The sequence below is a fragment of the Calidris pugnax genome, unplaced genomic scaffold (genome assembly GCF_001431845.1).
Source record: "Calidris pugnax isolate Ruff unplaced genomic scaffold, ASM143184v1 scaffold162, whole genome shotgun sequence".
NCBI lineage: Eukaryota > Metazoa > Chordata > Aves > Charadriiformes > Scolopacidae > Calidris > Calidris pugnax.
In genome coordinates this window covers 763,007-786,292 of record NW_015090900.1, presented here as the reverse complement: position 1 = coordinate 786,292, position 23,286 = coordinate 763,007, and the positions used below count along the sequence as shown (strand labels likewise).

The 23,286-nt window shown below is 45.4% G+C and overlaps 1 protein-coding gene across 2 annotated transcripts in view; it reads right to left on the bottom strand.

The window, feature by feature from the left end:
- Positions 1 to 22,783, bottom strand: part of MAN1C1 (mannosidase, alpha, class 1C, member 1) — a 48,231-nt gene extending 25,448 nt beyond the window's left edge. Inside the window, exons 1-2 of one of the 2 annotated variants that reach the window (XM_014948699.1) lie at positions 22,720 to 22,783; positions 22,128 to 22,224 (exon numbers count right to left, since the gene is read on the bottom strand). In XM_014948699.1, the coding sequence (XP_014804185.1) occupies positions 22,128 to 22,224 (97 nt within the window). In that variant the 5' untranslated portion in view covers positions 22,720 to 22,783. Of the gene's footprint in view, positions 1 to 22,127; positions 22,225 to 22,719 lie in introns of those variants that run through there. The other variant, XM_014948698.1, reaches the window with a different exon arrangement.
- Positions 22,784 to 23,286: the final 503 nt, after the last annotated feature.

Below are 23,286 nucleotides of genomic sequence, written 5' to 3'. Positions count from 1 at the left end.
CCTTTAAATACATGAAATGCATCAGGGATTAGGAACACGCTCGGCTCTTCGCTGAAGCGTAGCTGGGAGTTGCTGAGCTTTCCCTCCCCTGTATTCCACAAAGTGGAGGGCAAACCTTGCTTCCCTGCTGGTTTGTCTTTTGTGTCATTTTAAACATTTGTTTTAAATATTCCCCTAAACACTCTGTATCTGAAGAACCTCGGGCTGTGTGTTTTGTACAAGGGTCTTGTCGATGTTCCCTTTCTTCTGCACCAGCTTTGAAGCCATCGCAAAATGCCTGGCTGACTTTTCCTCCTGCAGTTAACAGAGTCTAGGGCAACACCAAGAGCCAACGCCAACCTCATGAGAATGACAAAAAAAAAGATCTTCCTTCCCTTCCACAGCCACACAGAGAGCAAACCCACCATCAGGACTTTGCTGTGGTGTCCCTGTCACTTGACACAGGACAGAGAGGACATCGAGGAAGGGCCCCAACCTCCCTGTGCACAGACACGGTACCTCTTTGCTACAGGAGCATCTTCATTCCTTCCTGCTCAGACTCTGCTTCATCAGACCACGACGTGACACGATGTCCATTAGCTCTGATTATACCCAGCTGTCAAAAGATGGTGCCGTCCGTACCCCGGTGTGTTTATTGCAATATATATGCACCCATTTGTAAAAGCGATGATATTTCCTTGACACGCTGCTTATTTTGAGAGATGTGAAAAAATAATCACCTTTCCACATCTACACATTATAATGTGAGGGATATAATCAAAGGGGAAGCAGCTTCAAAAGGAAAAGGAATCAAAACCCACTCTGTCACTTTTGACTCTTGCTGACACTCCCCTCACTAAATTACTGGTTTCAGCCTCATTGTACTCTCTCTGAGGGAGTTTTAAAGTAGAAATCAAGAAATCCTCAAAGGAAACCCTTCTGAAAGTACCCAGAAAAGGCAGCAACGACTTTTAAGCAGGACTCCATGTCTGAGATTCCACCTGTCTCCACAAATCTAAGGCCCTGTGTGCTATGAAAAGCCCCCCCAGATCCCGCTGCAAATCTGGCTCGGAGCGGAGATACACCTCGCTCGGGACAGCAAGGTCACTTTGATGATGGCCAAAAGGGAAAGCAGGTATATTGGGCACAGCTCTGGGATCCACAGCAGCTCCTGTGCTGCCCAGAGGGAGCCCATGGCCATTCTGAATGGGAAAGAGGAACTGGCACCAGTGGGAAGAACCTGAAGCAGAATGTGGGGATGCTCATCTAGGGGCATTTCTAACCAAAGGACTTCATGGCAGCTCTCGGGACAGCAAGTGGCAGGGTCTCTGCCTGGGGTTTCATCTGGGAGAGAACAGCAGCAACACCAGGAGAAGCAGCTCGTGGTAGGAATACAAAGGTTCATCTCTTCTTGAGCTGAAGGAGGGCCTGTACCACCCCGTCCCCAGCCACAAGGGCAATTTGCTCTTTTGTGCAGGAGAAGAATGGAGACATCCATGTAGGCAACAAGGCTGCTCTGTTCCTTCTTCCACCCACCCAGAGGAACGAGCATCCACCCGCTCGCTCGTGAACACTGCTACAGAAATCACTCACAAACGTTACATTAATTAACATAATTCTTGTGAAAGGTGCTGAACGGAGCACTCCACGGAGAAGAGATGGCATTGTACACACACCGTACCCCCCCGGCCTCAGTGGGAATGTGCTTAATGCCAGTCTGGAGGAACAAGACCATTCAAAGCAGCACAATCTCAGAAGCTCCTTCATGGGAATTAATGGTAGTGCTATCTCTAAAAACCCCAGATAAAGCCCCTATCGGCTTGTTCTAGTCTGGGGTAGATAATCTGAATAGAAGGGCTCATCCTCTTCCCCTATCCCTGACTCATCCCCGCTGCCTGCTAGCTTAGGGGCTCCTTAAAGCCACTTGCAGCAAGAATTTATAAAGACAAAACACAATTCCAAAGGCTCATTAGGAGGTTTAATATGTCTGGGCCAGCGGGGGAACACTCTGAAAGACAATCTCAACAACCAAAGGAACTAACAGGTACAAAAGCCTGCCAGGCTCCTGCTGCCAGGCAAGGAACAGCCTTCCCTGGACCAACTACAGAGCACTGGGCAGAAAAGAAGAGCTGCCACCACAGCCTGGGGCTCCTCTGATCCCAGCATGAAGATCTGGATCAACTGGGAGCCCACAGACTACGGCCTAGAGATGACGGACGAGTGGTCCCCATCATAAGCTGAATGAGGACCATAAAGGGTGAAAAGCTCCAATTCTGGTGAGTGGGGAACCTACAAGTAACAGATTGACCCCCCCTGACACAAGCAGAAGAGTCACCCATTTGCACATGTCCCACAGCCCCACTCTCCTCCAGCATCCCAGCAAGCCAGTGTGGGGAGGAGAAAAGGAAACAGGCTTTTTTCTCCATCCCATTTGCACATGTCCCATGGCCCCACTCTGCTCCAGCATCCCAGCAAGCCAGTGTGGGGAGGAGAAAAGGGAACAGCTTTTTTCTCAACGTATAGTTTAAAGGGAGGCCACGAGGGCTGATCAAAGGTGGAGAATATGTACCCTACCACCTGCCAACCATGGAAGGGCTAATTAAGGCTTGAAAAGCGCTGCAAAGCACCAAGCAGGGACTAAGTATAACTGTGGTAACAATCACAACTGCTGCTGCATCTGTGAACTTCCTTTTAGCTACACATTATCTGCAAATCAAACCCACCAATTTAGGCAGAAACAGGCCAATCAAACACACCAGCATCAGATACACAACAGAAACTCCACGTTTGATCATTAGCAGAGCAGTAAGAGTTTACATCTGACTTGCTGAAGCTTTCAGGAGCCTCCAAATCCACATGTGTAATTCAACTAATGCAAACGCTTTGCATCTGCTCACGTTTACAACCCAGACTTGCCTGAGACCAGCAAGGGACAGCCACAGGTCACATGGGGCTGGAACATTGATCCAGGCATCTCTCACACAGCACAGTATCGAGCTCCCCCATTAGAAAGGACAGGATTAAAATTTTTAGGGAGTAAGATGATCTACTGAGCAAAAGACAAAGACTTCATACCCCAAAGAAGTGTCTTTTATCAGGAGACCGTGACATTATCCTGGGTTTATCTCTCCTTCAGTCTCTGTGGGAGCTACACAGAACAGAAGACAGTCACATCAGAAGGAGCCACAACTTTTCATAAGGCTTCTTGCAGCCAAGGTCAAAACCTTCAGCTTGAAAGAACTTCTGCCTCCACCCTCTACACCCTGCAGGCAATCGCCAGCCGAGACACACAGTACTGGGCAGGTTTCTCTTAACAGCAAGTACATGACTGAGGAGTGAGCAGGGACTGAAGGGAAGGACAAAAATTAGGAAAGGAAAGGGAAGAGGGACAGAACCAGACTGTGAAGAAAGAAAAATGAAAAACAAAGAGACTGCAGCGCACTTGCAAGAGCATCCAGGATAATTTCAATGCGCTCCCCTGGCACCAGAAAATAGATTGTGGTTTTTGCTGTGCTCGGAAAATGGTTTGTCTTCCCCTGCTCTGCTCCTGCTCCATCAGTTCAAACTGCTAAAGTGTTGCTCATAACCCAGGAAATCTATCAGCCTTTTGGGCCGTGGAGCCTGAACCTCACGCCACCGTTTCAGCCTTATCCAGCTGCCGTCGAAACAAAACCCCGTCACGCTCCTTCCATGGGGAACGGGGCCTGGGGTCTGCCAGCTGCTCTAATAAGGTGTCAGTGACTCACTGACAAGAGAAAAGACAATAGTTAGGCAACAGAGTGACTCACTGGTAACAAAGCACAATCCACCTACCTTCATCCTACCTCAGAGGGTTTCTATTAAGCAGGATGCAGAGTAACAAGCCCAAAGAGAAGGGGCAGCCAGACCAACAGTTTGCATTTCAGGACCAAGCTCCAGATCTTATAAAACCTGTTTTGTGAACCAAACCCTCGCTCTTCCTTCTGGCATTTCCAGCTCCATTCCTACAAAGTCCAACCACCACTCCCCAGTATCACTTTCCAGTTATACTTTTGGTCTCTCTTTGTCAAAATCAGTTTTGTGTTGGTTTTGAGGGTTTTTTGCTTTGGTGGTGGTTGCTCTTTTTTTGTGTTGGAAGTTAATCAGGCTGTAGGAGGGAATTTTGGCCAAAATTAAATGCCTCCTTGGGGTGAGGTATTTACAGGCTGAGGATCTACCTGTTTAAGTCCTTTTGATTCCAGACTTCATACACAGACCCCACATCTGCTTCTCCCAATGGCTAAAGAAAAGGCCTAACCCCAGGACTATCCAGCCTCCAAACCTCAGCAAACGTTTGATTTTCTAGACAAAGCAGAGCAGCTGTGATGGGAGGGACAGAGAGAGTCGCCTTCCCTCACTCCCCTCTTCCCAAAATAGCCAACTTGGAGTATCATAGGCCAGATAAGAGACTTGAAGGGCTCCCAGCTGCAAGTCCGTCCCTTGAGAGTCTTTAGAAAAGCTCTGAAAGTGATGCTTCAGCGAATGAGTAGCTAAGAGTGGGGTCTTCAACAGCCCTCTTCCTCAGGAAGGAGAAACGCCTTTTACCAAGGGCTTTGCCTTACTCCCATGGTCCCTCCGGGTCTGGGAGCCACTAAACACGATGGCTTGCAGGTGTGTCATCTAAAGGGTGGCTGCCGTGCCACAAAGCCAAAGTGAGGCAACAAGGAGCCTCCCTCTCCTACCTCTTACTTTCTAGGTGCAAGGAATAATGCTGAATTCAGCATGTACCTGAGACACACTGCTTTTGCAAGGCTGGAAATGGTGCAAGGATTCCCAAGCAGCAGGAGATGGAAGTATCTTCACCGGCGTTTCAGCACTATCTCCCTGATGTCAGGGTTTAGCTCGAACAAAATTCTTCTTTGTGCCATATCACCTGCATTTAGAGAGCCACGTCCCCCTGCTGCTGTTATGAATTGTGTGTCACAGAGATGGATGGAAGCCCAAACTAACCCCACCGACACACCTATTCAGCAGGCAGAGCCAAAGCACTCGAGCAAGCAAAGAGGTTAAGGAATATCGTCTCTAATGTCACGGAGATAAGACCCAGGGGGCCTGGCCCTGCCATTTGGCAAACAATCCTTCATGAAGTTTCTCAGCGAAGAGAAACCGAATCCTTCATTTTCAACAAAGCCATTTAAAAAAATCTGTACAGTAATGCATTGTGCCAATGCTTAAAATGAACAGCACAAGTCATTAGGAAGCTATCATACTTAATCTTGCATATAGCAGGACTGTTTAAATGCTACAGAACAGAGAGTTTCAAATAGCTTTTTTGCTAACTTTAATAACCCGAGTTTACAATTGAAAGGCAAGAGCGAAAGGGGGAGGAATTTAGATCAGCGCAATGTAAACCTAGATCAAAAATGAAAGGTCTTGACTCCCACTGTTCTTATGTCAAATCATATTTGTCAAAACAAAAATTAGTGCTGAAATCTTGTTTGGAATAAAAATTAGGATGCAGTTTCTATGAAACACGATGAACTTGTTAACTGTTGAGGCACAAAAGGCTCCAGTTGTTCCCGGTTATTTATCTTCACCTCTTGGGGTGCAGGCGACACAGAACTGAAAACACTGCGATCCCTTCTCCTGGTTATGCTGGTATTGAAGCCTTCAAAGGGTTGAACTGGCTTTGATTAAAATCAGTGCCTTGTTAAAACAGGAGTTGGAAAAAACGACCATCTCCGAGTGCTGCTTTTCTTGTTCTTTTTGGTTCTTTTTCTCACTGATAAAGCTTGGAGACCAGACTGAACTTTTGACATTTATCCAGAGATTTGTGCGAGAACCCTGGGAGCCGGCTGAGCCCGCGTCACCAGACTTCTTCTGGGTGATGGCACACTGTCGAGTTCTGGGGGAAATCTACACAGAGACTTTTACACAGCTCAGGATTATCTTGGCAACAAAGTAAACTGTGAAAATCACTGCGAGGTTTCTTGAAAAAAATCTGGTTTGCAGGGCAGATTTGCAAGTCCTCTCCGCAGAGCGCTCCGGGTCAGGCAGAACAAGTGGTTGGAAACCTGGAACTCCTGAGATTGGATCTGGGTTTAGGCCAGAGCTCCCTGCCCGCTCTGGGCCTTGGTTTCTTCTGCCAGCAAAAAAAAAAACCACCAGGAGGCATTTTCACAGAATCACAGAATGGTTAGAGTTGGAAGGGACCTTAAAGATCATCGAGTTCCAACCCCCCTGCCCTGGGCAGGGACATCTTCCTCCAAGTTTAAAAAGAAAAAGTTTAAATAACATAACACGCCAATCAGAGAAGTAAAAAGATTTAAAAACCCACATTCAGGGAAGCGATGCAACGTGCTGACCAAAGTTTTAGCCTGTTCTACTCCGTACCAGTTGCAGGAAGATGAGAAACAAGAGTCAATAGACAGCAAGGGACACGCTACCCCTCTGACACGGAGCAAACAGCCCCTGTGTACTGGCCTCTTCCCGGTCAGCTGCGCTCTCACCATCCCCTTGGGACAGAGAGAGTCGCCTTCCCTCACTCCCCTCTTCCCAAAATAGCCAACTTGGAGTATCATAGGCCAGATAAGAGACTTGAAGGGCTCCCAGCTGCAAGTCCGTCCCTTGAGAGTCTTTAGAAAAGCTCTAAAAGTGATGCTTCAGCGAATGAGTAGCTGAGAGTGGGGTCTTCAACAGCCCTCTTCCTCAGGAAGGAGAAACGCCTTTTACCAAGGGCTTTGCCTTACTCCCATGGTCCCTCCGGGTCTGGGAGCCACTAAGCACGATGGCTTGCAGGTGTGTCATCTAAAGGGTGGCTGCCGTGCCACAAAGCCAAAGTGAGGCAACAAGGAGCCTCCCTCTCCTACCTCTTACTTTCTAGGTGCAAGGAATAATGCTGAATTCAGCATGTACCTGAGACACACTGCTTTTGCAAGGCTGGAAATGGTGCAAGGATTCCCAAGCAGCAGGAGATGGAAGTATCTTCACCGGCGTTTCAGCACTATCTCCCTGATGTCAGGGTTTAGCTCGAACAAAATTCTTCTTTGTGCCATATCACCTGCATTTAGAGAGCCACGTCCCCCTGCTGCTGTTATGAATTGTGTGTCACAGAGATGGATGGAAGCCCAAACTAACCCCACCGACACACCTATTCAGCAGGCAGAGCCAAAGCACTCGAGCAAGCAAAGAGGTTAAGGAATATCGTCTCTAATGTCACGGAGATAAGACCCAGGGGGCCTGGCCCTGCCATTTGGCAAACAATCCTTCATGAAGTTTCTCAGCGAAGAGAAACCGAATCCTTCATTTTCAACAAAGCCATTTAAAAAAATCTGTACAGTAATGCATTGTGCCAATGCTTAAAATGAACAGCACAAGTCATTAGGAAGCTATCATACTTAATCTTGCATATAGCAGGACTGTTTAAATGCTACAGAACAGAGAGTTTCAAATAGCTTTTTTGCTAACTTTAATAACCCGAGTTTACAATTGAAAGGCAAGAGCGAAAGGGGGAGGAATTTAGATCAGCGCAATGTAAACCTAGATCAAAAATGAAAGGTCTTGACTCCCACTGTTCTTATGTCAAATCATATTTGTCAAAACAAAAATTAGTGCTGAAATCTTGTTTGGAATAAAAATTAGGATGCAGTTTCTATGAAACACGATGAACTTGTTAACTGTTGAGGCACAAAAGGCTCCAGTTGTTCCCGGTTATTTATCTTCACCTCTTGGGGTGCAGGCGACACAGAACTGAAAACACTGCGATCCCTTCTCCTGGTTATGCTGGTATTGAAGCCTTCAAAGGGTTGAACTGGCTTTGATTAAAATCAGTGCCTTGTTAAAACAGGAGTTGGAAAAAACGACCATCTCCGAGTGCTGCTTTTCTTGTTCTTTTTGGTTCTTTTTCTCACTGATAAAGCTTGGAGACCAGACTGAACTTTTGACATTTATCCAGAGATTTGTGCGAGAACCCTGGGAGCCGGCTGAGCCCGCGTCACCAGACTTCTTCTGGGTGATGGCACACTGTCGAGTTCTGGGGGAAATCTACACAGAGACTTTTACACAGCTCAGGATTATCTTGGCAACAAAGTAAACTGTGAAAATCACTGCGAGGTTTCTTGAAAAAAATCTGGTTTGCAGGGCAGATTTGCAAGTCCTCTCCGCAGAGCGCTCCGGGTCAGGCAGAACAAGTGGTTGGAAACCTGGAACTCCTGAGATTGGATCTGGGTTTAGGCCAGAGCTCCCTGCCCGCTCTGGGCCTTGGTTTCTTCTGCCAGCAAAAAAAAAAACCACCAGGAGGCATTTTCACAGAATCACAGAATGGTTAGAGTTGGAAGGGACCTTAAAGATCATCGAGTTCCAACCCCCCTGCCCTGGGCAGGGACATCTTCCTCCAAGTTTAAAAAGAAAAAGTTTAAATAACATAACACGCCAATCAGAGAAGTAAAAAGATTTAAAAACCCACATTCAGGGAAGCGATGCAACGTGCTGACCAAAGTTTTAGCCTGTTCTACTCCGTACCAGTTGCAGGAAGATGAGAAACAAGAGTCAATAGACAGCAAGGGACACGCTACCCCTCTGACACGGAGCAAACAGCCCCTGTGTACTGGCCTCTTCCCGGTCAGCTGCGCTCTCACCATCCCCTTTCAGCACATTAATTTATCCACCATCATCTGACCTGGCGTTTCTGTCTCCGTTCATCCTAAGCACCGTGCACTGGGCATTCATCTCCCCTCTGGAATGGCATTGCCAGCCACACAAAAACACTCCCACCAGTTTATTTTTTATCTATTCTTTTCATAATTGTCCCCTGGCATGGAAACCTTGCATTGGGTATCACTACTGGAAGGTAAAATCCAGTTCTAGAAGATATTCTCAAGAAGCAGAAAGACAACCCACTCCCATTACAAGTAGTGATTCTATGACAGGGCTGGTACTATTTGTTCAGCTGACAGAAATTAAACAAAATCCAAATGAAACTAGGAAATGGGTTATAGGCCTTTGCAGGGAGAAAGAAAACTTCTCAGTTGAGCCTTTACAATTGCCTCATTACAACCCTGTCCCTTGGCTGCCTGTGAATGGTACCTACATCCCACAGATGGATCCTGCAAAGCCAACCCCACCAAACCCCAGCCCCAGCCTTGTCACCGTGTCTTATTTATTGAGGTTTTTGTCTGTGAACCTGATAGCTGTAACACAGAGTAACTTTATTCCCTTTATTTAAGGTAAACTAAACAAATTACATCTGAGCAACAAGGTAGCAGTAGAGAGAGATAAAGGGAACAAAGAAGTAGTCCAAGAATTAGAAAAGATCTATTTCTTTTCTTATCAGCACATTCTCCTGCAGACTGGGAAAAAAAAAAAAAAAGTCCATTAGCTTTTGAGCAACCTCATTTTTCTCTGCTTTCCAAATAAACCACTGCACCTACACTTCAGGGACTTCATCAGAAAACACTTCGTATCCAAGGCTATTTTCCTGTCTCCTTCTTATTAATCTCCCTCATTCTCCTCTCCAGATATTGGTCAAAAGGTCACACCTCACATACTCTCCACCCCACGCATGTTCCTCTGATGTACAGAGCAGGGGATGACTATGCAGAAGAGATGTTAGAGGAGACAGTGTCAAAAGCCTTGCTAAAGTCAAAGTAAAGCTAATTTTCTTGCAGTTCTGGAAGAAATACGTAGTGGATCCATCAGAAACTCATGCATTTTACTGGACACAGAGCATCACTCAAAGGTACCTGTCACTCTATAAGCTTCACACCTAAATCAACTCAAAACCTAGCCCCTATATACTGGAGGGTGGATACTTGGCCCAGTTAAGGAAAGGTCAAAGTGCTGATCATTCCCTGAAAAGATGCTTAGAAACAGGAGAGCAACTAATCCTGGAGCACGTGGCTTGGAAGAAGCAGAGCCCATGGTACATCAGACCGCCTAAAGAGACTAAAAGACCACCTTGAAAGAGCCATCTCCAAACAAGGATGAGCCACCTCCCACCTAAAGGCAAGGAAGTACCAGTACCTAAAGGGGGCCTGCAGGAAAGCTGGGGAGGGACTCTTGATCAGGGAGAGGAGCTACAGGATGAGGGGAAACTGTTTTAAACTGGAGATTTTGATAGACATTAGGAAGAAATTCTTTCCTGTGAGAGTGGTGAGAGCCTGGCCCAGCAAAGCTGTGGCTGCCCCATCCCTGGAGGGGTTCAAGGCCAGGTTGGAGGGGGCTTGGAGCAACCTGGGCTGGTGGGAGGTGTCCCTGCCCAGGGCAGGGGGTGGCACTGGATGGGCTTTAAGGTCCCTTCCAATCCAAGCCATTCTATGATTCTATGAATTTTGAAGACTGACATTAAGGAGATCACCCAAGCACCTGGCCCACAATATAGCTCAGTCTGGTTTTCGTTGTCAACAGGAGTGATCTTCCAAGTTCATGGGAAGTGATAATGAGTCACAATTCCACCTGCAGCACACGATGGGTGTCAGCATATGCACTGCACAGTTTCTAGGTAAATCTGGCACCACAGAGAAGCATCTTGAAGCGTTGGCTTTTAGGTTGCTATGATCAAATTTAATACAGAATGTGTTCCAGCTGGGGAAGAAATAGCTTTTTTGGATTACAAACCACTCATGTTTTTCAAATATCAATTTCCCCTGAAGAATTAAGCCTATCATTCAAACTGAACTAGCAGTGGCAGCTCTCCTCAGAAGAAGTGATGGGTAAGGGAGAGAAAAACAGAGCTCGTGCTCATTTAGGAATGTGGCAAAGTAGACTGTGTCTGGAGGAGATCAAGCTGGTGGGAACAGGTTAGCAATATTCTTATTATGCACTGGGAAAAAAAAAAAACCAAGAAAAAGAAAGGCGTTCAGCATAAAAATGAATTTCTTGTCACAGCAACAGCCCTTCAGATAGTTACTTCCTTCAGTGGAAGGGGAGAGAAGATATACGATAAGCACCTATTGCCAACTGACTCTTAAGTATTTAATACTTGGCAGCAGCTCCCCAGTTTAATCCTCTTTTCCCCAGTTTCTCCAACCATCTTTCATCATATAGCGATCCTCCAACAACAGGCACCGTCCCGGCACTGCGTGACACCAAACCTCCTGGAGCTCAAATCAAACTGTTTCTATTTGAAAGTGTCACACAGAGGAGGAAGCGATTTGCCTGAGCCTCAGGAACACAATCCTTGATACAGGAGAGATACTGCAAATCCACTCTCCACGTGTATCCAATCCTTTTCCCATGACACACAGGTTCTGTTGCAGGCAGACGATGTCGGCGACGGAGAGCTCAGCGGAAAATTGAAAGTAATAATCATTCGAATGCTCCTTCGGGGAAGAGGTTTTCTCCTTTGTTTGGGCGACAGGGCTCAGATGCTACTGAAGCAGAGGTGATTACTTCTGGCAAAGACCCGTAATTTGACAAGCAAGGAGTAATTCTGGGAGGAGCAGTTCAAGAAGGTTAAGCAGAAGACAACAGGAGCAACGCTGGTGGGGCAAAATACGGCTGGTCTCTCCTCCTCTGGATGATCGAAATTAATTTTAGACTGGTTAAAGGTAATCTGATTATATACTATTTATTGCTCCCTCACCTCCTCGAGGACTTGCATCATTTAATGTGAGGGGTCCCAACAGGCTTATTAAAACAAACACACTTGTCCTACCTGCAACTATTATCCATGGACTTTGAGACATATAGGTAGCAGTTAATGAGCAGAGACCGCTAATTCATCTTAGAATTCAAAGGAGAGATGCTTCGTTATAATAATCAGGAAGAAGGTGCCCTTCTGCCTTCCCAACACAATTCCCAAAAAGTGGCTGTGGCAGCTGTGTGATGACAGCAAAGGAGATGCAGCTCGTAGCCCCGGACGGCGTTTTTCCCTCAGCAGATCAGATTCGCTCTGGAGGGGCTTTGCAGAGCAGACAGTGAATTCTAGTCTGGGTTATAAAACTGCTCATCCCTGACCTGGTTTTATCTCTAGTCCAGACAAGCAAACATCACCTCCCATAGCGTGTTCACAGAAATGACCTGGTCCTTAACACAAGCCCAGGTGTGAGAGCAGAATTCAGAGATGAAAACTGCCCTTTGCCTCCAAAATAAAGCTAAAAGGATTAATTATGCTGTTCAGTACGTGACAGAACAGGGAGTGCTGGGCTCAGACACCTGCTATCAACCCAGCTACTGCTCAGGATCTGAGCTAAGGTCCCTAAAAATCAACCATGAAAGAAACTAAATACATTTTATTTGTGAATGCAGTGGGTCAGGAGAATGCAAATGGTCCATTACCATGTCTCAGGAACACATTAAGCCACGGTAACTCCATCACTTGGAACCATCTGTCCATATTCTTCCTGTTCTCTCCTATATCGTTAAAGTCACACCAACAGGACCCCGGCTGAAAGACTCCAAATGCTCTCCAGTATGTTGCTTGACAGGATTAGATATCAAAATAATCTTAGCAAATTGGGAAAATAGTCTGAAATAACCAGGATGCAATTCAATAAGGACATACAACGTATTTCACCCTGAGGGAAGAACAATGAACCACAAAGCATAAGGAACGAACGGCTGAAATAACCAGGATGCAATTCAATAAGGACATACAACGTATTTCACCCTGAGGGAAGAACAATGAACCACGAAGCATAAGGAACGAACGGCCAGACAGCACTCTGCAGGAAACGGCACCAAGGCTGCAGCAGATCACAAATTCAGCTCGACTCAACAGCCACGGTAACTCCATCACTTGGAACCATCTGTCCATATTCTTCCTGTTCTCTCCTATATCGTTAAAGTCACACCAACAGGACCCCGGCTGAAAGACTCCAAATGCTCTCCAGTATGTTGCTTGACAGGATTAGATATCAAAATAATCTTAGCAAATTGGGAAAATAGTCTGAAATAACCAGGATGCAATTCAATAAGGACATACAACGTATTTCACCCTGAGGGAAGAACAATGAACCACAAAGCATAAGGAACGAACGGCCAGACAGCACTCTGCAGGAAACGGCACCGAGGCTGCAGCAGATCCCAAATTCAGCTCCAATCAACGATGCTGTGAGGTGGGAAAAAGAAGCAAACCCTACCCCAGGATGGGTAAATAGTGTGTGTGGCATGCGAGACACGAAAGGGCTCTCGCCCTCCACTCCACACACTCAAAGCTTCAGCCAGTAGAGAGTCCACTTCAAGAAACATTCAACTCATCTGGAGACTTCAGAGGGGCCCAACGGCACCGAGGAGGAGGCCACAGAACGTGACCTGCAATTAAAGCCAGAAAGGTCTGGGGTTGCTCAGCCTTGAGAGGAGAAGACCAAAGGGAACTTGGCAACATTTTGCAAAGACACAGAGAGATGATGCAAAGAATAAGATGGTAAAACCATTCTCCTCATCCATGGGGAGAGGCCAAGAAGTCACAGTTTAACTTTCTGTGGAAGGGTGAGGTCAGACACCAGCACAAGCTTTAAAACTGCAAAGCACTGAAGCAGAATGCCTGCGGTGGCTTTCCTACATGGGGTAGCTTAGGGATGGCTTAAAGAAGGGAAGGACTAAATGACCTCTCACTGTTCCTTTTTTTTATTCTGTGATCACTCGCTAAGATGAATGAGAATCACAGGTCTCCAAAAAGCCTCATGAAGATGCCTCTTGGAGATGCACCAAAGTGATCGTGAGGGAAGGACACGCTACATAAAATGCTTTCTGATGGCTCGATTTCCTGCAAACCCCCAAAGCTACCTTAGTGACAGAGTACATCACAGTTACAATTTTGGATGTACACAGAAGTCAGGAAATTAAAAATGCTGGTTCCCACAGCAACCAGGATGCAGCCTGCCAAGAGAGAAGGAATATTCTAGCCTAGTCAAAAGGTGTTAATTTTAATGCCTGAAGGCGACTTCCATGTCCAGATGCCTGAAGAAGGCCTCGGTGAAGTCAATGAAAACTCTCTGCTCCTGTATACAGGAAAAATGTGGTCCTTGGTTTCTTCATTCCTGAATTATCGTTTGCAAAACACAGCACAGACTTGAGTTCAGAAATCAAGATGTGAGACAGACAAATCCAAGCTGCTGTGAAGACCGTCACCGGGAACGCTTCAATCTTGGACCACACCATACTTCGGTATTCACACAGATTGTGCTTTCCCATCCTCCAGCTCTGTGAAGAAATACTATCCCTATTTAATCGGGTATTCAGATAAAAGCACTGTGGCAAGAAACAGGTGTAACTTTAATTGCATGTTTGTATCACAGCAAGGATATTATGGGTATATTGAAATTGGTATGGAAACAACCCCTGCCTTTAGAACTTTCTCTTGAAACACCTTCATTTCCTTGCATTGATTTTTTTTTCTCCTTTTTTTTTTTCCTTTGGGAACTGCATATAAAGTGTGTTAGGGTGCAGTAGATTTTTTGAGAATAAAACATCAGAAGAAGGATGAACAATTTTAGTAAGTCCAAAAAAATCCTCCCTGTTTTTCACACTGATGCCTCAAGCAAAGGCTAAGGGATTTTCTTGAACTTCCAAAAAATTCTCTCTAGAGACAAGAACAATCCTGAGAGGCTAAAAGAGAGTATTTTTAAAAAGTATAAAGGTCTTCAAATGACAAATGCCTACCACAATATTCTGAACACATAGATCCAACCTTGAAACCGGTGACAAATCTGAAAGTTGACGTCCTCTGGGATGACGTTAAACCTACTGATTAAGTGAGAGAAGAGACTTCTCTCGTCCCAAAAGGCAGCAGAAATGAAAAAAAAAAAAAAAGTATCAGAAACAAGTACCTGGAGACATTATAGAAAAGGAAATTCTGTAGGAGCCATTTGAAATGAGATCTCCTGAAGGCGAATAGAAAAATGTCACAATCTAACGCTAATCCAGACGAATATCCAATGAGATACATAATGAAAGTGGCAAGAAACTTCAGCAGTAGCACAAAAAAAGATATGATAAAGCAGTTAAGTTCTAAATGTGAAATCTAACACAGCAAAGCCACTTCTGAACCTGCCTAATCTCTTCAGAAGTTTCAAGAGTGGAAAAGGAGTAAAATAAAACCAAAGAAGAATACTGGGGGTTTTGCTACAGTTTATAGCTGCTAGTCTCCCCTGAATAAACAAGAAAAAACTAAACACAGAGGGATAGAGATAAGAAACCTAGAAATATCAAGATATTTCCAACATAAAAAGGCACGGCTAAAAGTACGTCTTTCAAATATTCTTAACTTGCTCTGCCTTTTTACGTAGTTTCTGGTGGTGCGTGTCAGCAGGGGGGTTTGTATCTGCAGCAGAAGTTAGTTGAAGCATCTGATTGCAAATCAGGGCTAGAAGATAAACGGACCTCGGCATTTCCCAAAGAGATATTCTGACCAAAGCAGAGGTATCTGTGTAGTCAGGAGCTTGGAGTCTGGCATTCAGCTCTGTACACACTGTGTTATTATCAACTCGACCCAGAGGGGTGCCGTTAAGATCCCTGGAATGGATGCTGGATGGTAATTCAAGCCAGTTGGAAGAGCCAAACCTCCAACTCGGCTTTTGCTGTGGAGTTGCCACCGACGCCTCCGTAATCCAGAGAAGAATCGGTGAGCAGTCCAACTACACCCACTCTCAGTTGGCTGCCTTTTAATCACACGCTCAATATCTCTGAAGATTAGACAATTATTTCCGCATAATTAGTGTCCGGAATGAGGCACAAACAACATCCATAATGGGGGATTTAAAAAAAAAAATAATAAAAAAATAAAAAAGAAGAAAAATGCTTCAAGACAAGCTCACTGTATTTTGAAACACAACCCCCAGAGTGTGAAAAAAGGGAAAAAAAAGTAGTTACAGCCTGGATTGTTCCCCTGTCTACATGGTAACGGGGCTGCTCATGCATGGCTTGCTTCCTCCACACCGGTGTACATTCTACTCCTCAGCACCTTGAAAAGAGGTCCCAAAGAACATTTTCTGGTCACAGCATCTCAACACAATCTTCTTTCCTTTTCTGCTTTCATTTGCTACTTTAACGGCTGTTTTTCTGCTATTTTTTGGTTTGTTTTGTTTCCTTCGCCTCCATTTTGCTGTGCAAAGCAGTTCTGGCAAATCCCAAGACACTCTCCTACTTTTAGGCCTCATTAAACTCAAAACTCCGTTCAGGGTCAATGGAAAGTTCATGAAACTCGTGAGGAAGCCTGGGATGATTAATGGGTTTACACTGAAGATAACGTGAAGTTTGCCCGGTTTCCTGCTGAAGACAGGCCCAGAGCAACCCCTCGCTGGCCAACCTTCACAGCTGTCCTCCTATCTAAAGGGCTGAACCACAAACAGAGAGACCCTGGAACGTGCATCTGCGCTTCGTATCTTAGGCCAAGGCTGTTCTCCACTGAATTCTCCAAGTTTGGCGTTGGTTTTTTTTTTGTTTTCTAAGATGTAAATCTCAGCTGAGGAGAGATGAATATTTGGTTCAAATCAAGTACTTTTTTTTCCAAGAATTGTTGCCACAATGGAGCTGGTCAGGCCTAGCTCAGCCTCAGAATAAGGGCTTTGGCAGCAAAGGTGTTTGAAAGGCCACTCTATGTGACTTTAATGTTTTCTTTTTTTCTGTTTAAACTTTATAAATGAGTATTTCAAGCTAATGAGTCAGTACCTGTCACCTGAGCCACCGTAATAAGCTCAAATCTCTCTGTGTGAGGTTTAGGGTTCAGTGGAGCCCTGATGTTTGAGCTGATGCTTGAAGGAAGCCACCACTCTCAGCAGGACCCAAGAGGAGAGCGGAGCAGGAACGGATCCCCTGCGGTATTAATGACAACCTCGGGGTCTGGAAGGAGTGATCTTTGGCAGGTGGAAAGCAGGGGAAAAAAAAAAACAACCCCATAACAGGAATAAATGTCAGCTCTAACATGAATCATGCAACCAATCTCCAACGAGTTTGATATTTGGAGGATATCCTGATTCACTGCTTCCTGCTGACAGGAAATAAGTTTGCTGCTACAGCTTTCAGTGACAGCAAAAGCCAACGTCAACTCAGAACGCCCTTCCTGAAAATAACACTCCACCGGGTAACATAATACATAAAAAAAAAGATGATGATGCCAGGGAGCAACAGTGTAACAGCAACATCCTCACTACAATATTTTTTTTCTCTTTAAAGAGCCCACGGTGCCAACCGTGTAATGCCATGTGCAACAGGCAGCAGGAATGATCCAGCATACAAATTCAGGGAGCAATTATTATTATTATTATTATTATTTTAATCACATAAAAGGACACTCCAGGGTTTTGCAATTTTGTGATCACAGGGAAAGAGACTCACAGGCAGAACAGAAAAGCTGCACCAAATGACTGCACAATTGGAGGTTACTGTTTCTCTTCTGGTAGTTAGAATGTTGCTAAATTAATATTTTCATCCAATTACCTTTCCCATGTTAAATATTCATACATCAACTCCTCTTGCTTCTAATTGAGGTGGGCACGTTTCCTGCCTGCGTCATAGTTTTCTAGATAAATTGCTGATGAAAGAAGCAGCTATTTGGAAAATGTTTGGCTCAAGAGACAAGACTGGGTGGTTGAAGGGATTTACTCTGGGACATGGAGCCATTTGGGCCCAGCACCCAAGGTGGGGGGTCAAAGAGCACTTTGGCTGCTGCCTAAAGTTCCTGTGAAAGGAGGTTGATGATGTAAGTCCAGTGGAGAGATGTCACCTGAATCTCCATCCAGATGAGAGACCGGGCAGGTCACAGTGTCACAGTGCAGTGAGAAAGTCCTGTAGGATTACACTGCATTTGCCAGGGAGAAAAAAAAAAACACCCAAAGGTTTCTGAATCTCAGGACAATCAACTTGGTACGTTCTAAAGGCCTCTTTGTATATATTCATGCCGCCACTACTTTTCTTCCCCAGCCACTTCAATCTCTTTTTATCCTGGAGAGCCAAAATAGCACTATTTCCAGGCAACGAAGACCAATGACCTTCTGTCTTCAAAACAAACTGTCAGGACAGTTTAGGCCAAAGTCTGAGCTGAGCACACAAACACAGCCCGAGCAGCCACCCGTTTTCCAAGAAAAACCCTGCGCGGTGTGTACTCTGTCACTCTGTCACCAAGCAATCCAACGTGGAGGGACCTACACGAGGACAAACTCCAAACACCTCACATCCTCCAGATCCAGCTGCTGTCAGATCTTTGCCACCCAGTTCTGGTGACCCGGCTGTGGCCTAGATGTGACAGTTGTCACACGGATGTACTTCAGATAAAGCTACGGAGCCTCACGACGACGCACAAATTGGGCATGTGCTGAGAGAAGCAATGGCTGTGACAAGGCAATTCATAATTTTAGGTGTGATTTCAAGTGGGGAGAGAGGGAACAAAGGGGGGAAACCTAGTTAAGGATTGCTATTTTTATACCCAAATTAATATACTAATGTGCAGTTAGGTGGTGAAAAATGACTGTCTAACAGCACAGCAAGGTTCCATATTTACTTACTGTAACTGATTTCGGAGCAAATTGGCTCAGGTTATAAGTCAAAGAAGGATTCTTCTGCTGCCAGCACTACACACTTCAAGAGATATCTGAAAATCAGGCTTCTTACCTTATCATTGTTAAAAGACTGTGCAATCAAAATGTAACTGACAATTCAGCTGATGCATGAGCAGAAATAGATGCCAGCTCACTCTCCCATAGCTACAGAAACTCTGTAAAGCTAACAGGATTTTAAAAACATTTTGTCAGAAAAATAAGTGGCTATGACAGACCCAGGGAGCGGGCAGAATAATAATTCAGCTATCTAAGGCTGGATATCACAGTGACAGGTGCATTTCAAGTGCGGCGCTACATAATACGGTTACCCTCTCCGGCAGCCTCACTCCAAGGAATTCAACATGCTTGGCAAACATCAATTAATTTAATGCTCACAACACTGGAGACAGGAATGCTGAGATGCTGGGGTAAAAAGGGTTAAAATAACTAGATCAGCACTGGGAACGGAGCAGGTACCTGCAGATCTCTCGCCTTCCCCCTTAGCCACAAGCCCAGCTGTGCCATTTTTCTTAAATAGTTCTCCTAAACAAGCATGTTTTGGGCCTGATTCTACCACTGGCCACACGCTCTGCGGGTCTTCTTGATTTAGCTGAAGTGCGCGGAGAAATTTTGCAGATAATTCTGAAAACCCTGCAGTTGTGCAATCATTCACACTGGAACCTTGTGGTGCAGTTTTTATTCTAACAGAGATCGTCCTTCCACCCTAGCTGTAGGCTTTGCCCATTGCCACGGTGTAATTTCTAGGGAAATCAACACATCTGAAATGGCTGCAGGTCTAAAACCTGTTTACCCCACTGGAGGGCATGGGATGGGACATTTAGTATGGCACATCTTATCACAGGCATCACAGCTGAATAAATAATGCTGATGAAAGAACCACAGCTAGTGGGTTTAAGGAAAGGGCTTTCAAGTTGCAATGATCATAAATGACAGTAATCAGAAGATTTCTGTACAAATAAACTACATCCAGAACACGGGAGAATCTTGATGAAATTGATGTCCTAGGAATAGGATCTGGAGAGCATCAATCTCAAGTCAGAATGTCAGATGAAATGATCAGATCAAAGTCTGAGTGGGAACGCTGCCTTCCAGCGAACGCGGCAGCCGAGCACTGACCTGGGTAGTGGGGACATCTGATCACCCTCAGTGTAAGGAATTTCTTGCTAATATCTAATCTAAATCTCCCCTCTTTCAGTTCAAAAGTGTTACTCCTCGTCCTATTGCTCCACTCCCTCATAAAGAATCCCTCCCCATCTCTCCTATAGCCCCCCTTTAGGTACTGGAAGGGGCTGTAAGGTCTCCCCGTAGAAAGGGGATGAATTGGGGTGGAGATACAAGAGGTTTTCTGCCTGTAATTTTCCTGCCATCGGGACAGACACTGGGGAGGGATGCGAGCTCATGGCTGTTAAGATAACCAGAATGCTGTGTCGGAGTAGGAGGCGAATGTTTATTTTGTATTTCTCCTTTGATTAGAAAGAATATTTGATAAAGAGCAGCTTCCCCCAGGGTGAGGCTGCTAAACTGAAGGCAGGCTCCAAGTGAGCAGCACATCCACAACAGGAAAATGTATCACCCTTCAAGAACTCGACTGCGTCTCATGCACCCAAACATACTTCAAAATAGCCCAGGAAGAGGTTCCTTCCCTCCCACATGGAAGCAGCTGCAGAGAAATCTCAGCTTAATATCGACACCTCCAGCCTGGAGAGTACCCAATTTGCCTCCATTACATCTGTAGTTTGGAAGAAAAAGATGCACGATGTGACAGGAGGGGGAATGGGCAACAACGAAGGCGGCGAACAGTGCCCTGTCCTAATTTCTAAAGCCTCTGAAGACAAGGGAGATAGAGGGCTGCAGCGACGGATTGCTTAATGCTTCCGATCTTTACCAGCCACAGTTGAAAGGAGGAAAAGCCTATTAAGAGGCTAAAACGTAGTATGTAGCTTCTTTTCTGCAATTGTCTGCAAATCCTTGTGCTCCAAAGCATTTTCCTTGAGAGTGCTCCTAGGCACGCTACAAACAAGCGTTAAGTACTGCCAATTGTTTTAGCATGATAAATGCATTTAAAAGCTTTCAATATTTTTGTCTGTTTACAGGCACGCTCCTCAAGGAATTTTGACAAGCTTGCCAGAATGGAAAAGTTGCAAAATGCTTAACTCGGTGCTGAAGTTAATACAAAGTAAGAAACCTGGGTATTCCTGGGGCATTGAAAGAGGAAGGCAAAGGGTGAATAAACCCAAATCACTGCTCCTGACAAAGTGAGATGGGGCAAGAGCAGTGGCTGGTCACACACAGCCTGTGCTAGCACAAGGCACACTTCCAAAACTGCTTCCTCCAGATACCCCAGCAATCGTGAACGCAGCTGCCAGGCAACTTACAGTATTGCACAACCTGATGTGAGTTAATTCTCCTGGTACTTCTGCAGGAACTAGAGAGACTTGATGGTGGCACCACAAGAGGAACACGGAGGTTTCTCCCCGTGCTGTGGCTAACCTGAAAGCCAGCCCTTCCTCTGCCATCTGCACCAGGGCCACCTGCTCTTGCAGCCCAGAGGCCAAACGGGGCTGCCAAAAGGCCATCCTACAAGACACGTGCTGCTATTTCCACCTTCAAACCACTTTCACACACATCTCACAGGTCCCCCAAAGCTAATGAGGCCTGTGTAGGAGGCTGCACTCAGTCTCCACACAACGCACATCTACATCTGAAGGATCAAACCCATGTCGTGTACTTGATGTAGGGAAGGATTGGGACACCCAGAGAGTGCAAAAACAGGAACAGGAATGTTCCTTCCTACTGTATTAATCCAATCCCTTTGCCCTGAGGAAATAAAGCTCACAGATAATTTGCCCACTCAAGAACTCTATTCCACTCTAATCTGGGCGAGGGACTATGAGAGATAATCTCTGCAAAGCCAAGTCCTGTGGAAAGAAGCCAAGAGACCTCTGCACAGCAAGTCTTCCCCACAGAGGGGTGGGAAAGGGCTGCTAAAGCAGATTCTGCTGGTCTCCTCCCCATGGCACAAACTGGGCAGGCAGGGCCAAGCCAGGGCAGAGCGAGCGGAGCAGGGAAACGCTTTGAGGACAAATGAGGCAAAAGACAATTTATATCCCAGAAAGTCAACAAGTATCCTAGCAGAACGAGCAGGGGAATAGCACTGGAATGATGTAAGTGGCTCACATAAAAAAAAAGGTAATCTGCTAAAGAGTAAAATTATACAAGCCAGTAAGCACATACTATAAAGAGCCTTTAATATTGATTAACTCCCTCAATATTTCATGGAATTCACATCTTGCTCAACAGCGGAGAAACGAGAGAGAAAACGCTCAGTTTGGTCAGGTCCTGACGTCGACAAGCTTAGACAAATAGCAGCATTGTCAGGTTTGGACTGATTTCATGTTTTAATAAAGACAGTGGTTGGTTTTAGTGCTCTTCTCAGACATGTTTGGTGCTAAAGCTGCACGCAGCGGTGAGACAGGCTGGGCACTGAGAGATGCCTGTAGGAACAAGATTCCCAGCAATGGGCTATGGGTAGGTAAGCCCTAGGAGCTGTACTGAAAGTCTCACTTCATAAAAAACGGAAAGAAATCAAAGCTGTTCTAGGTACTTCACTGCATTGCAGAGAAAGGAATGCACATGGGACATATGACCTTAAAAAAAAAAGCAATGAAATTGTACTAAAATTGATTCAGAACTCACCAAACATGTTACCGATGTGGCCGTTCTTAGTCAGCGGTCGCAGTTCATTTTTTCCAAGTGCATATTGTTTGTAGTTATCCCAAGCGAATTTCATCATCTGTAAAAAGAAAAGTTGAATGAAAGTGCTTAACAGAAGAACTGAAAGTTTTCTGAACTTCAGCTCTGGAAACAAATGGGAGTTTCCCATCCACTGCTAAACCCAGCAACTGATGGCCCATTAATTCTAAAACATCAATGAATGGGGCTGCGTTCAGCAGTTTGCTCAGTCTCAAACTGATGGCTCCTTGTGCAGAATTTGGGACTGGCACATTTCAGATGTACCACAATATCCAACACACCGAGAGTCCACTCCTCCCCTGGGCTGTGCAAACCAAGTGGGAACGTTAGAAAGATGCTGAATTTCTGACCATCTCTGAATTTCTGACCTTTTCCGAGGAGTATCAGTACTTCAGAATGGTAATTGGAATGGGCTAAAAAAGTAAGGCCAAAGCTGACATATCCCTGAGTACAGGATGTTGCCTTCTGAATTTTTCTATTTCTTTATGATAATGAGATTTGATCAAACTGCAAAACCAGCCCCCCCTCTGCCCACCTTGCAGCAGTTCCTGAGGTACACAATGAGTACTGTGGCGAGGAAAGGAAGAAACTGTTCTTCGTTAAAGAGTGCACAGAAGTTTTCCTTCTATTAATGAACAGACTAACTTCATAAAGGAGAAAGGGGAGATGCGTAACATTTTGCTATCTTCCTATCAAAACTCAAAAGTGCTTTCTTAAGAGAGTCCTGCAGATGGGCTGGGTGATTTCTGAGAAACCCCTTCCAACTCAAACAATTCTGTTTGGGACTTTTGAACCATCCTGCCCGGGCTGAGGACATTAACCTTTCCCCGAGGACTGCAAGGCAGCGGGTTTGTGCGAGTTCCAACACACACACACACACACATCAGTGCTGCTTTTTCTGTCCTCCTGCCCCTTTGGCTCCAGCTGGTAGGAAAAATTAAACCTACAAGTATCCTCTGTGCAGCGAGGAGAGACTAGGACTTGTCAGGCTTCTAAGGAGTGCCTTAAATAAAGCTCCCTTTTATAATCCACACAGCCTGGCTCTGAGCTGTTACAGCCCCTCCATCGCAGTGACCTGTACATTCTTTGATTCAATCCCTGG